This window comes from Sylvia atricapilla, chromosome 1 (assembly GCF_009819655.1).
Source record: "Sylvia atricapilla isolate bSylAtr1 chromosome 1, bSylAtr1.pri, whole genome shotgun sequence".
Taxonomy (NCBI): Eukaryota; Metazoa; Chordata; class Aves; order Passeriformes; family Sylviidae; genus Sylvia; species Sylvia atricapilla.
Window position 1 is genome coordinate 20165517 of NC_089140.1, and position 13286 is coordinate 20178802.

At 36.9% G+C, this 13286-nt stretch overlaps 1 protein-coding gene across 1 annotated transcript in view; it reads right to left on the reverse strand.

Annotated features, from left to right (window-relative positions):
* Positions 1–949: 949 nt before the first annotated feature.
* Positions 950–13286, reverse strand: part of LOC136359697 (macrophage mannose receptor 1-like) — a gene marked incomplete at its 5' end in the record, with an annotated part of 31141 nt that continues 18804 nt past the window's right edge. Inside the window, 11 exons of the mRNA XM_066316569.1 lie at positions 950–1857; positions 2470–2502; positions 4556–4717; positions 4919–5035; positions 5446–5598; positions 6698–6863; positions 7678–7910; positions 9249–9339; positions 10504–10700; positions 11192–11306; positions 12270–12406. Of these exons, the coding sequence (XP_066172666.1) occupies positions 1688–1857; positions 2470–2502; positions 4556–4717; positions 4919–5035; positions 5446–5598; positions 6698–6863; positions 7678–7910; positions 9249–9339; positions 10504–10700; positions 11192–11306; positions 12270–12406 (1574 nt within the window). The remainder of the gene's footprint in view (positions 1858–2469; positions 2503–4555; positions 4718–4918; positions 5036–5445; positions 5599–6697; positions 6864–7677; positions 7911–9248; positions 9340–10503; positions 10701–11191; positions 11307–12269; positions 12407–13286) is intronic.

The following is a 13286-nucleotide window of genomic DNA, read 5'->3' on the forward strand; positions in this document are numbered from 1 at the left end:
AAGTGAAACCATATATCAGATATATCTAAAATAATAAAATAAAATTGCTCTGACAAAGGAAATCTCAAGGGAAAATCTCTGGAGGACACAATTCCTGCCCAGTCCTCTTATTTGCCTCATTAAGTGCCAGCCTGGATCTAGTTCAAACTGGGCTTTCTTCCTCCTCTCATGTAAATGGATACTCATGAGGATTCATCCAGGGCTTCAGTGGTGGAGCAAGATTAATGCAGACACTGGGGTAGGCTAAAGGAGGAATTAAGTACTTCAGAGGTCACCCTTTAGCATGAACAAGTATCATGCCAGTTGCAAACTTTTTGGTGTTGGTACCTTGTGGGCTGCATAACACTTTGTGCAATAACCTGGTCTCAGCAGTCTCCTACACCCTTGCTTGTATTTACACCAAGAAAACTGGAGTTCAGTACTTAGGAAAGCAAGCTCATTCATTTTTTTGTTTTTCTGGTTTTTTTTTCATTTATGTTCCTAACTTTCTAGTTTGCTCAGTAGACTCTGTGTAGCCAGGGGAAGACAGAGTTGTTCCCTGCAGATATCTGCAAAGCACTCTTTCTCATGAAGTGTTTACTTTCTTAACTGTATTTACAACTCACTTAAAAGCTATCTTGTAGCACTTTCTACAATTTTTCTGACATCTAAAATTTAGTTTCTTGCAGATTTCTAGTACAGAACCATCTGCTGCATTCCTTAGTTTTCAGTTCCTTTTTCTTGCATTTAAAAATGGGAAGTTGGGGCTTATTCAGGCTGAATTCAAAGTGGTGAGGAGTGAAGCCCTCCTTTTTATTGAAAAAAGAGTTATTGTGCTGACAGGAGCATCTCCCTTTCCCAAACCCCTCACTTGATTCACGGGGAATGCTGAAGCTGAAAACTATACTAATAGAAAACTTGTTTGTTTGTTTGTTTGAAAACATTAACAAAAAGAAGCAAGAATGTCAGGGTAAAAATATTTTAATTCATGTAAATGAATATAATACAGTTAAAAATCACATTATTGAATTGAAAAATGATTACAACTTATATCTGCTCCTAATGTTCTTTCCTGACATGAATTGTGTTTTCCATAGCAGAAAATGAACATGGCAAGGTTTTCTATCCCAAAGTTTTCTGAGAAAAGAATATGAAACAGTTTTAGAAGTGTCATAGGATATAGCCATAAGAAGTAATAAAAGTACTGGTCTGATGCAGTCAAGTTTGTGGGGTAAATGAGTTCAAGTTTGCAAAAGAGTTAGACAAGTTCTGATTTTTGAGGTTTTTTTAGTGTCCACAATATCACAGCAATGCAGTTCTAAATGGCATTCACACTTTATTGGAATTTATTTAAATAAATTTATTTATTCTCACTAGTTGACTTTTGTAGTCCTCTTTCAGTACATGTAATTGTTTTTAACTTTTTTTTTTTTTTTTTTTGCATGAGCATCCTTGCTAAGGCACTTCAGAACATCTTGACCATTACAAAATTATAATATCAAACTCTAATACTGATTTTGTAAAATATGCATGATTAAAAAAAAAATCAGTGCAAAAAGAGGAAAGTGATTTAAGATTACACTAGATTTCACTTAAGATCTCACTGGAGACTTTTAACAGATACAACTTTTAATTTCACCAAGTAACTTGCTGCTCCAAGTAACACGCCACAGGACCCATTCTCACCAGTTCTTCAGTCACTAAGACATCATTTTAATAGTGTTTCATTGCCAGAATCTGTTGACATTTGGTTTTGTCTTTTTCTTTTGTAGAAATAGGCTGCCATGCCAGCTCCAAAAACAGTTAAAACAGCCAGGAAAATGAGTGGCCAAATAGAGGCATGAACAGGCGGGCGAGTCTCTTCATTCTTTTCCTTGCCTGAAATGAATCCATATAATTATGAGAAACCATAGTAGCTTTTATTTCCACATACAACATGAAAAACTGAAGGATATGCCCTCTCCTGCTTGAACTTGAAGGCTGAAAATCTGAGCCCTGAATTGTTGCTAATCAGTAGTCATGTCTCTGTTCCTAGACCTAATATGGCTTCAGTAGATCTGGAGTACAGCGATGTACAGTTCATGCCGGGGATGCTTGTAAGAATTTAATGAGAATGTATGCCTTAGTTGGATATGGGATGCTAATTATTGGAAATCAGTTTTACAGTATTTTTGTTACATGATCTACAATAACATCTTTGGAAAAAAGTTTCGTATACATCTATGTCGTTTCCAAAAGTCTAGTTAAAGCACTCTGTAGCTGTTCTCAAAGTTCTTCTCACGTTGGGTCACTGCTGAGCTTGCCAGCTCAGGGTCAGCCCTGCAGCAGTCCTGTTGGCCAAGGACAGGTGAGTGCTCTTGTGCATGTGAAAACACTGTGGGGTTACCCTGAGGGATTGATAACCATGCTAAAAGAGAGTGGTCTGGGAAAACTCATTGGAAGTTTTTCCTCTATTTAGATTTTTCTTTATATTCTTATGAAAGCTCTTACCTTTTGGTTTTCTAGGACTCCCATTCAGCTCAACTTCAATGAATGTCAGAGAGAAATCATATGACACTATTAGATTCCATACATTTGACTGTTTGCAAAAATAGTACAAGAACAAAATCCCCTGAAGTTCAACCATTGCATTAGTAACATACATGTCTATAAAAGGCAACAAATTGAAGCAAAAAATACATTGCTAAGCTTTCATCTTCTACTTAACATTATTTTATCTGCTTTTAAAACTTTATTGAGTTAATAAAGTATTCAAGAACTTAGTATAGAAACTATTGTTTTTATATTGCCAGCATTAAAATACTGACTCTTTTCTATGTTCATTCAAAATATCTTCCCATATTTTTCCTGAAATATTAATTTTAAGGTGCTAAGAACATGATGTACACTCTGGAGATTAGTTTTACATGGCATATTTTGAGAAGATCTGCATGTCTATCCGCTACAAAAATTTGAATTCCTAAACATCTTCCCAAGAAAACACCTACTGAATCACATGAGTAACCTTCCTATTTGCCTCTGTGTAAGACAGAGAAAAATGAAAGACCTTTATAACATTGCTTTGATGCTGTCAAAGAAGTGCAAAAACCCCAGTTTAATGCTAGGAAATAAAGAATTATACACAAAGAATTAAAGATTTCTAAATTATCATGGGAACATTTTTCCTCTTGGCTCTTCTACATTACAGTTTGCAAACACCCTTGATACCCAGAGGAGAATTTATAGAGGCAAAATTTAAAGTGAAAGCAAAGCAGAATGCAAAATTAATAGATACAAAACAGCAGTAATCCCTATTAAGGCAGTAAATAGTACATATGGGAAAGCACTGTATGATTCAATGGATGAACTTTAGAGATTCCTTATTAGTTTAGTACTATGTAAGATTGAATGTAATTTGGATGTTTTTAGTAAGTCCTTTAATAAGTCTAAATAGGGATTTACTGATTTACTGCCAAGGGTATGTGCTGATTTAAGCAGAGAAATTAACAGTGCATGAGAGATGACTATTTTTTCTTTAAAATTCAGTGTCTTTTTCTAATTAAAGACTAATTGGAAAATGAGTAAATGCTAACCCTAAATTTTTAGTTATGTTTTCACCACCTACCATGTCTTGAGATGTCTTTAGCATTGAAATTAATTTTTTTCAACTTTTCATCTGAGTAATAGAGTCTTAAAACTGACTTCAGCCTTTAATTTTATTTTTTTTAGGTTTTCAACCTAGGGCACAGATGCTACCCATGATTTACTGAGAACAATGCACAATGCAAAGGTTGGAAGATTAAACTTGATCTCATAGCTACTACAAAAGAAAGTGAAAAGTTTTAACAATGGCTACCTACCTTTTTTTTTTAGGTTAAATAGATTGACTTTTAACATCTAAGTTAGAAGAATAAAGTGATACTACTTTCTTGCAATTTCCTCTGTCTCTCCACTAGGGAATAATTCGTGTAGTGTTTTATCTCTGAAGCATGAGTCTGGTATGTACAGTATTGTGTGGAATTTTCCAGAAGTGCTGATGAGACAGCTTCTCTAATGACTTGAAATTTTCATTCAGAACGGAAGCGTTTCTCATATCATTATTGCAATACAAACAAGTGACCTTTTAGTCTCCCTTAGGCATTACTGAATCAGGGCCAACATGAAACCAGTTTGGTATGTTGGGATGTAATATATTCTCTGAGAATAACAAGCTAGAAGAGGAAGATTGAGATTTCACATTGATTCCTCCTTGCAAGGGTATAATAACTGTTACAATAATCAGTTCTTGGAACAGTCATACCCTTGTGCAGGTGTTCAACAGGTGTCATATCAATGTCTGTGTTAGGTACTCAAAAGTTTCTGAAAGTTTCATTCTCAACCTAGGCTGTACAGGATGTTACTGTATTTTCATGTGACTGTAGACAGTGATGTGGAGAGCTTGCAGTCTGCAAAAAAAGGCAACTACAAATGGTTAGAGAAGTGGGATATGCCAAACAAAGCTGCCAGGAATTACTTCCAGACTTGTGGTGAAGGGCAGCAGCAGTTACTAGTGAAGAGATCTGTCTTGTCACTAAGGGCTGACACATTGAGAACTTACCTTTGGGTTTTTTGCAGATAAATCCTTTTTCAGCAGAGCAATCACTTTTATCCCAATAGCCAGATGGTGCAGTTATTTCCACACACTGATGGTCCCCACTGAACTCTTTCTCCTCCCAGTTAACAAAGTCCAGGACAGCATTATCTAGCCATAACCACTGGCCTACAGAGCAACTCGCAGAGTAAAAAAATATTTAATTATCTATTTCATTAATATTTTAACTCCTTAATTCAGCAATCTACTTTAAATATCTATAGTAAGCCACTCTTCTGCAGAAACCCATTTTTTGTAAAAGTATAGTAATCCTCGATTTTCTCATATTAGCGATGCATTTCTCCATTAAAAATTGAAATTTAGACATACCTTCCACATTCTTGTAAAGTCCAATCCAAAAGCCTCCTACTTTATTTCCAAGTGGTTGAATTCTATGAGTCAGAAAATGAGATTCATCCATGTTCTCTACTGAAACCAAGGTAGCTCCTGAAAGGCATTAATAGCAAATAACATTAACCTACTTGACCAATCACTGTCCTGACCTCATCTTTTTAGTCTCTACAAACAACAGATTCTGGCAGTGTTAATGCTGCTCAGTTGGTCTCTGCACTGCCTCTTGCAGAAGACGATGACCTGGAGGTCAATCCTGCCCCAGGATGGCATCCCACAAGCCAGAAGCTGATGGGGAAGTCATCCACAGGGAAGCTGTAGACCTGAGAGGACAGAAGGCTGCACAAAGTGACTCATGTCAGCTTATTTTCATTGTGCCAGCCTTAGAACAGCTTAGTAGGTAAAAAATTTTGTGTGTTTTTTTTTAAATCAATATTTTTACATTTTATGTTAGTTTTGTATAAACATTGGTACAAATCTTTTTAGTTGATAATGAAGGCACTCACCTAAGCGAGCACACTCAAGGGAGGCCAGTGCCCAGGTTCTCCCAGCTGATGCTTCAAGGTAGTAGCAGTGGTCATGGTAAGGGATCCAAGCTTGGAGTTCATCTGCTTCAGGACAGTCTCCAGGTAGCTCAGCAGAGTCAGTAGGAGCTATCTCTAAAAAAGCCATATGGTATGAAATTGGTATTGCATTGTGAGTCATCTACAATCTATGATATGTGTGTAAATAGTGTGGGATTTTTCTCACCCAGCTTTATCTGTCAGGACATCTACTCATGACTATTACCACATTCCCCCAATCCAGACAACCTATATTTAATTCCCCCTAAGCAGTCAAAAGCATGAAACATCTTGCTTCTCAAATCACATTTCTCAGGACATCAAATTGCATCCTGCAACATCTAACTGTCTTGGCAGTACTGTGAGAAAAGCAAACCCTGAGGGATGATATAAATCTCAAATTTGCTTTATGACAACACAGAAAGCTGTTGTAGGCTAATGAATCATTAATGCCACGGTCCCACAGTCTCATGTGTATGTTGTCTGGCTGCTTGGTCTCTTCATGTTGTCACTTTATAGAGAAAAAAAAGCCATCAGTGGAGCATGCCTCTGCCAAATCAGACTGTTTCTGATCAGGGGTGCAACTCAAATTCACTCTGATGGATCTTTAGTTCTTCCACTGCATAAGCAGACCAAATGTATGCAGCCTTAAAACATAGAGGGAAAACAGCGTGATTCTACAAAATCTAGATGCAAACATGCCTCTGCATATATCTGCAGAGAGTTAAAATACCATTCACATTGCCAAGGCTCTTACAGTTTTACCTCCAGCAACGGTGAATGGAAATGAAACTCCTGCCTGTGTTTCGGCTCTGTGACACCCATGTGTGAGCTTCCCCAGCTGAAGTTCATACAGCTAGTGCACAAACCCAGCATCTGCTCAATATTACACACAGAATCATGAGATTTATGGTTCATGTCTTATAAAGAGCAAGATATATACCTTGAAGATAGAGCTTCATCTTACGGAAACAGTTTTACCATGACAGCAGTGCAGCCATATGGATTTGCACAAGAACCTTTCCTGTGCCTAAATTCATACATCATCCAACAGCAGACATCCATATTCTGCTGGGAGGTACCCTGAAGCATAGTCTTCTGAAGGGGTAGCCCAAGCTATAGCAAAGTCTCCAGGATTAGGCAGGCTCATGGAATTAGGAAGATGTCTTTAAAATTGTTACCTGCCTTTGCTTACCATCTGATATCATGCAAACTGAAAAGTAGCTTTCATTGCAAGATGCTGTTTTCCAAGTACCATCAAGATCAAGGTAAACACAAGCATTGTTCTCCTTTGGTTCCTCTGCTGCCCATTTTGTGTATATGGTTTTCCAGTTATTGGTCCATTTGTAATAGCCACCAGTCTAAAAACAAAGGAATTCTTGTAACAGATTTTTTTAACATAAAAATTTCTGACACATAAATATAGTATAAATATAATCACACGTCTATTTGATTTCTTTTGGAAAAAGCGTCATTTTTTAAACCCCATTCACTGTTCTAAGCAATGTCACTGGGCAATTTGAGTTACAAAAGAATTACATATGAACAGTGTTCAACACTGTGTTGCTTTTGGGAGGGTTTTTCTGAAATAACAAACTTCTACAATACAGAAAGAAAGTCAGATGAGGTCATCTTAGGTCATTTAGTAAATCTTACATCAAGAGACGCAATTACAGAGAATTTGTCCTCTCTACTCTGCTTTATTTAAATTAAAATTGGGAGCTATCTGTGCATAAAGATTACTTGACATTAAACATTAAACAGTCAGCTTAAATCTTAAAATGTCTCCCTAATACTCACAGTAACTTCATTAATATAATAATAGCTCCAAGAATCCCCCTATATACAGGGTGTTTGACTTTCAGGACAGCCAACAGTCGCTTCATGGCAGCTGCACTTTCACACTCTCAGTCTGCAGATTGACTTCTTTTACTGTTTCTAGAACTTTCTACTTTCATCTTTTGCTTCTTGTGTAACCTTTTCTGTGATTCTTCACTCCTTTTAGTGGATGAAAATCCTTGACTAATTCTTACAGTACCCCTAGGTCTTTGTGCATTTACACAGTGAAATCATGCAGAATACAATTGTTGCACTGTTCTAAACTGGTCATCCAGAGGACTCTTAGAGCAGGAAAGTTCCCTGAGCACCTGCCCTTTCCATCTATCCAGCACCTACCACATTGCTGTTAAGACCAATCCATACAGGTTTTCCACATTTCAGCATCTGGATCCACAAGAATGAATGGATGTAGGCATCTGAAATGCTGGCAAGTTCCCCAGATTTGTCTTGACAATTTTTTCTGGCCTCTTCCCATTGCATTTCAGATGAAATGACTGAATAGCTACTGTCACCATAACGAGTAAAGCCAGAGGCTGGATTTGTTGTTGGTACTTCAGGCTGTGAGGGAACTATGGAGGAAAAACCAAATAGATGAATTTACAACATATTGCTCTTCTGTAGCATGCAGGCCATAAAAAATTGGTCAAAAGGTCCTAGTCAATAAATCAAAATCTTTTTTTAAGCTCATGAACAAAACAAAACAACAACAAAATCCAAAATAAAAACAAACAAACCAACGAAATAAAGCCTCCCCAAATCCCAAAAAAAGTGCCAAAAGTAACTTTCAAGACATGGAGCAAATTTGTTAATGTAATAAGAGTGAAATCTTGGATGCTCTGAAGTGTACTTGCTATAGACTTGACTGGTCCAGACTAAGACTCCTAATTTGCCTAGTTCAGATTCTGTGCTTTAAGTTACTTGACTTAATCTGAATATCTGAGTATACATTTATTTCAGATCACTTGTAGATAGGACTTAAGACAAGGCATTTAAGGCATTAATTGTTGCAATCTGTAGTCTCAGCCTAAGACTTCAAGGCCTGATGTTAATTAACACCACTCACTGTTAACCCAAAGTTGTTGGCCTGTCTGTAAGGGCTGTCAGAATATTGCCTGCACGTTTGAGTCAGGCAGGATTTACTTTCACCCTTGTGATTGCAAATGTATTCAGAAGAGCTGGAACTGGGATGAAGAAAATTAAAAATGCCTCCATAAGGCTATATATTTTCTATACAGGGAGGGGGTCTTCTTACAAGTATGTTAGCCTTGCTGAGAGTGAACAGGCTGCAGGAACTGACCACAGTGAGGGAGCTCATAAAGCTGAGGCAAAATTGTTTTGTTATCTGTGCTTTGCCTTCTGTCCTCCTGTTTTATGCTTGGGTAGCTGGGATTTGTATAATTAAAATTCTACAGGAGAAGAGTCAACATTCATTACGTGTTTTGGTATAAAAAATAACAATATTATTCTACAATAAAGACATATCCAAGAAGCTATACATTTTGATTGACATTATATGGCATTTAGTAGAAATAGTGAGAAAGGATTAAATGCTCTGCTCAGCTTTTTCCAAGAGAATGGGAAAATCACTGTAAGGTGATTTATGCTACATTTAGGCAGGATGCCTAAACCTCTTATATTTCACTGAGAAAAAAAAAAGTCATTTATTATTCTCTATTATTATTCATGATTAAATACAAAACTCCAATTAAGATAGTGGTTCCTTTTCAGCAGCTTCTGTGAAACAAATTGTACTTTAAAAATAGCACTGCCTTAACACTGATGGAGCTCTGAAAGCCTGAGACTCAGAATGAGACTCCAAGTTGGAAGAAATCACATCGAGTTATACATTCATCTTATCTAACCAAGGCATCCTTTCTCTTTAGGAGACTGGGTTGAACAGAGCTCACGTGAATCCATCTGGCACACGTAGCCTCTTTTGTTGTCACAGCTATCGTCTCTCCACTTCCCATCTGACTTCATGATGAAGACACAATCTGTCTGAAGGGGAGGGGAAGAGGCACAGCCATTACAAAAAGCAGTGAAGAGGGAGTAAGCTGAAGGTCCTGTACTGCTATTGCAGGCCTGATGGCAGAGAGGAGAGGAACTTACTAAACACCTGTGTCATTAATTCAAATTTCCTAGGTTTCTGCCAAGCAGTTTTACCTGATATTTATAAGTGACCGCTTAAATTTGAACCAGGCTTCCACTGGGGCCAGTTAAGGTCTGAAAGAAGTCAATTAAACCCCATTTTACCAGTTTTATTAAGAACCCTATAATGACTGTATAAATTACTAAGGTACCTATAATAAATCTTCTGAGTTCTGATTTACGGTTATGTAGATCTGCTTCAAAACTTTTTTATCAATGACAAAAACAGTGTAAGAACTACTATTAAAAGCTCTAGTCTACACTAATCTAACTGAACCTGACTCTTGCAGAAAGCAGATGCTCTTTGCTAGGTTTTTTATAGTCATTGTCAAGTTACCATTATCAGATGCAACAAAATATTTTCTCTTTTTCTTCATTGTTTAATTGCTCCAGTGTTTACTTCATGACTCCCCTAATCTCAAGACTTGCCATGGCAGTCTTTCAGCATGTGGTCCAAGTTTCTCCCTTATGCTGAATTCAATAAGTTTTAATCATCAGCAAGTTGACTGATGGTAGATGTTAAAAATCTTGGGTGACTAATGGCCAATCATTTCCTCAGAAATTACCACCTTCGGAAAGAGGCTGAGTTTCAACAAAGATGTTCATCAGAAATCAGAAATGAGTAAAGCAGTGTGGGAGCACATTAGCCAGGAGTGCTAAATTATTGTTGTATCAAAAATCTTAATTTTGGTTTATCATACCTTCTCTGTTTTGGTGTTTCAGCTTTCATATTTTCATTAATGCAATTTGGGGAGGAACTAATAGAAGCTTCTCCAAGCTTCTTTTACAGAGCTGGTTTTTTGCAATAGTTCAGATGGAGGGCTTAAAATCCCTCTTCTACAGAACCTTTGCCAAACTTTTGGGTGTATTTGGAATCATTATCAGATGATTTGCTAAAACCCATTGTGCTTACAAAATGACTTGTTTTAGCATCCTATTATTGCTGCTGTAACTTTTCTTCCAGGAAAATCAGCTAGGTGCCTATGGTATACATGTTACTTAAATTTCCTGTACCTCCAGAGCATCATCTGTCACTTGTTCATACTTATAAAAGTCAAAGTAGCTTTGTTGCCTTTCTGGTGCACCAGAAGCCCAGTTGGTGTAGGAAACAGTGCTTCCATCCGTCCAGAGAAATGTGGACTCTCTGTTGAGATCATTCATCCCAATCCAAACATTAGCTGTGGCATACTTCAAATGATAGAAAAGGAAAGCTGGGGAGAAGTGAAGATTTCTCATTAAGGAAAGCTCTTCCACAAAAGAGGGAAAAATACACAAAAGCCCAGAGTGGGGGACATAATAAAAAGATAATATTTTCCACTACACAGCCCATTTGGTGCTAATTAACCATTTAGATAAGCATCCCTTCCCCACTCTGTACGCACACATAAGGTTTCAGAAAATCCTACTGCCAGTGAGAGAAACAGGAAATACAGATTTCTTTCGGTGTAAGAGATCTGTGCAACCACCCTTAGAACACACTGGAAGTTTCATGAAAACAAGGTAGCTGAAAGAACTAGAAACAAACTTTATTTCTTATATGTAATAATTTTAGCTTTTGCTCTGCAGTTAAAATAAACCATGGACTGACTTGGCTAATAAGCAACTTTCATCAGGTAATCCCATATTCTATACTGGAGAGTATAGCAGTCTCTTTAGTGAAAGATTGAGATTATTTTTCTTTCAGTAGAGCCCATATACATACCTTGCGCTGGTTCATTTGGTATAGCAGCCAGGTTTCCTCCCAAATTAAAGCAAACATCTCTTGCAGCATGCCACGTGAGATTTCTTGTTATATTGGAAGCAAATACTTTGAAACACTGGAAAAATCAAGCACTTTTTTCAAACTAGCAAAGACTGGAACTATTATATTATCAATTTAGCTCTAAAATATTATCAAGAGAATATTATCAATTAGCTCTAAAATGTACTTTTCTGCAGACAAATCAGGACTGGAATGAATGACAAAGCTCAAGGGTAGACAGTTTGGATGTCTACTTATCCCCACTCATTGCACAAGGTGTAATCTGGGGGGCTGGTATCAAATGAACCGATTGTAATGAGGTCAAGTACATAATCACTCTTCACATTTTCATCTGCCTTCTTCCTGCAGCAATAGAGGCATTATTTGAAACCAAGAAAATGTGGCTTTGGGTAAAACAGCTGCATGGAATAATCGCTACTGTGCTTTGTTCTCCCTGATGATTGTGGTTACAACTGTTCATCCTGACAAAAGGGGGGAAATATCCATTGGTACATGGACCTAACATTCTGAGAATGCAATAGCAGAACAGTGCACATAAAGTAGACAAAATAGCCTTAGATAGATGGAACTTCAACTCAGATTGGTACAAACTCTTCTCTTACAGCAAAGAGGACTTCCAGACTGTCTGAATGCAAAGGTGTACTCAAAATAATTGTAGTTTGCCATCATCTTTCTGAATTCAGGCTTTGTGAATGCCTATAGGCTGAAGGGATTGCTCAAATACATTCTTTCTAAACCTTTCCACCTTTTTCACAAGATTGACCATTACAATCTTGCATTTCTAAACAAAATAATGTCTGAAATATATTCAGCATATATCTACTTTTACTGTATTTCTCTGCAAAGTTAAATGTCTATAGTCACTGAAAAAAAAAGCCCAGACATCCAGTCTGCACATTTTGACTAAATAATTACTCTCTAAATTTACTTTATATTCATAAAATTTTTTGAGGTTTTCAGAATTTTCTTTTCAGTTCTACTGCTTTACACAATTTACAGAAGATATTTGCTGACATACCTTGTTGTTAAAAAAAATCCAGCTTTCTGGACATCCTCCGGAAGGCAACGGAGAAGGTAATGTTGAATTAATAGAACTGTTATGTTTTTCACATATAAATTTATTGGCAGAACTACAGCTAATGTCATTCCACAATCCTAAAAAAACCCAAAGAATAAAAAATTCAAGATGTTATATTATTTAATATTTAGTAATAATAATTTATCACTTTTTAAAATAAACTTTTTAAAAATTTCTCTATTTTGCATTTCAGACTACGGCTTGAGCTGAAGGCAAAGTAACCATGGCACCTTCAAACAAGCTCTAATAATAACAACAGCACTGTAGCCCCATGTAGTTAATTGGAGCTCCCTGACCCATCTGCTCTTCATTCAGGGCTCTCTCCAGTGTGTATACCTGTTCATGGATTTTTTTGAGCTCTGGCATCAACACATTGCAGACAACTGGGGAAATACACCAGTAAGCAAATTTGAAAAGAAAATGGATCAGAAATGGATGAGATAGGAAATACCAGATCAATCTAATGGCACAACATGATGTTCAAACATGCTTCATGAATTCTTTGTGAAACATAAATTGAGAGATCAATAGAAATATACTAAATTCCCATGAGCCTCAGTTAAGTTACAGAAATAGACCCGAGAGGAAACAGAGCTCTAGGATTTGCAAGAAATTTGCATTTCAGTCTACTTGTAAACATATCTTAGGGCATTAGATGTATTTGTTTCTTTCCTCATCGAGGTGTACCTTCAACTCCTGTTTCCTGTGGCTGCTATAAATATTTTCTTAAGTTCATGGTAGAGAAGATAAACTACTCAAATTTTTACTAAAAGAGGTAGCGAAAAGCCCTGTAAAAATGTGCAATATCAATCTTACAAACCCTGAAAGAAACATTGGCTTTAAATTACTCATGGTACTGAAATCTCCTCATTCTAAGGACATAGACTCTTCCATGGCTGGTGGTCCAATGACTGGGAAGAGTTACTGCATTGTGTTGGTTTGCCACAGGAAAAAAAT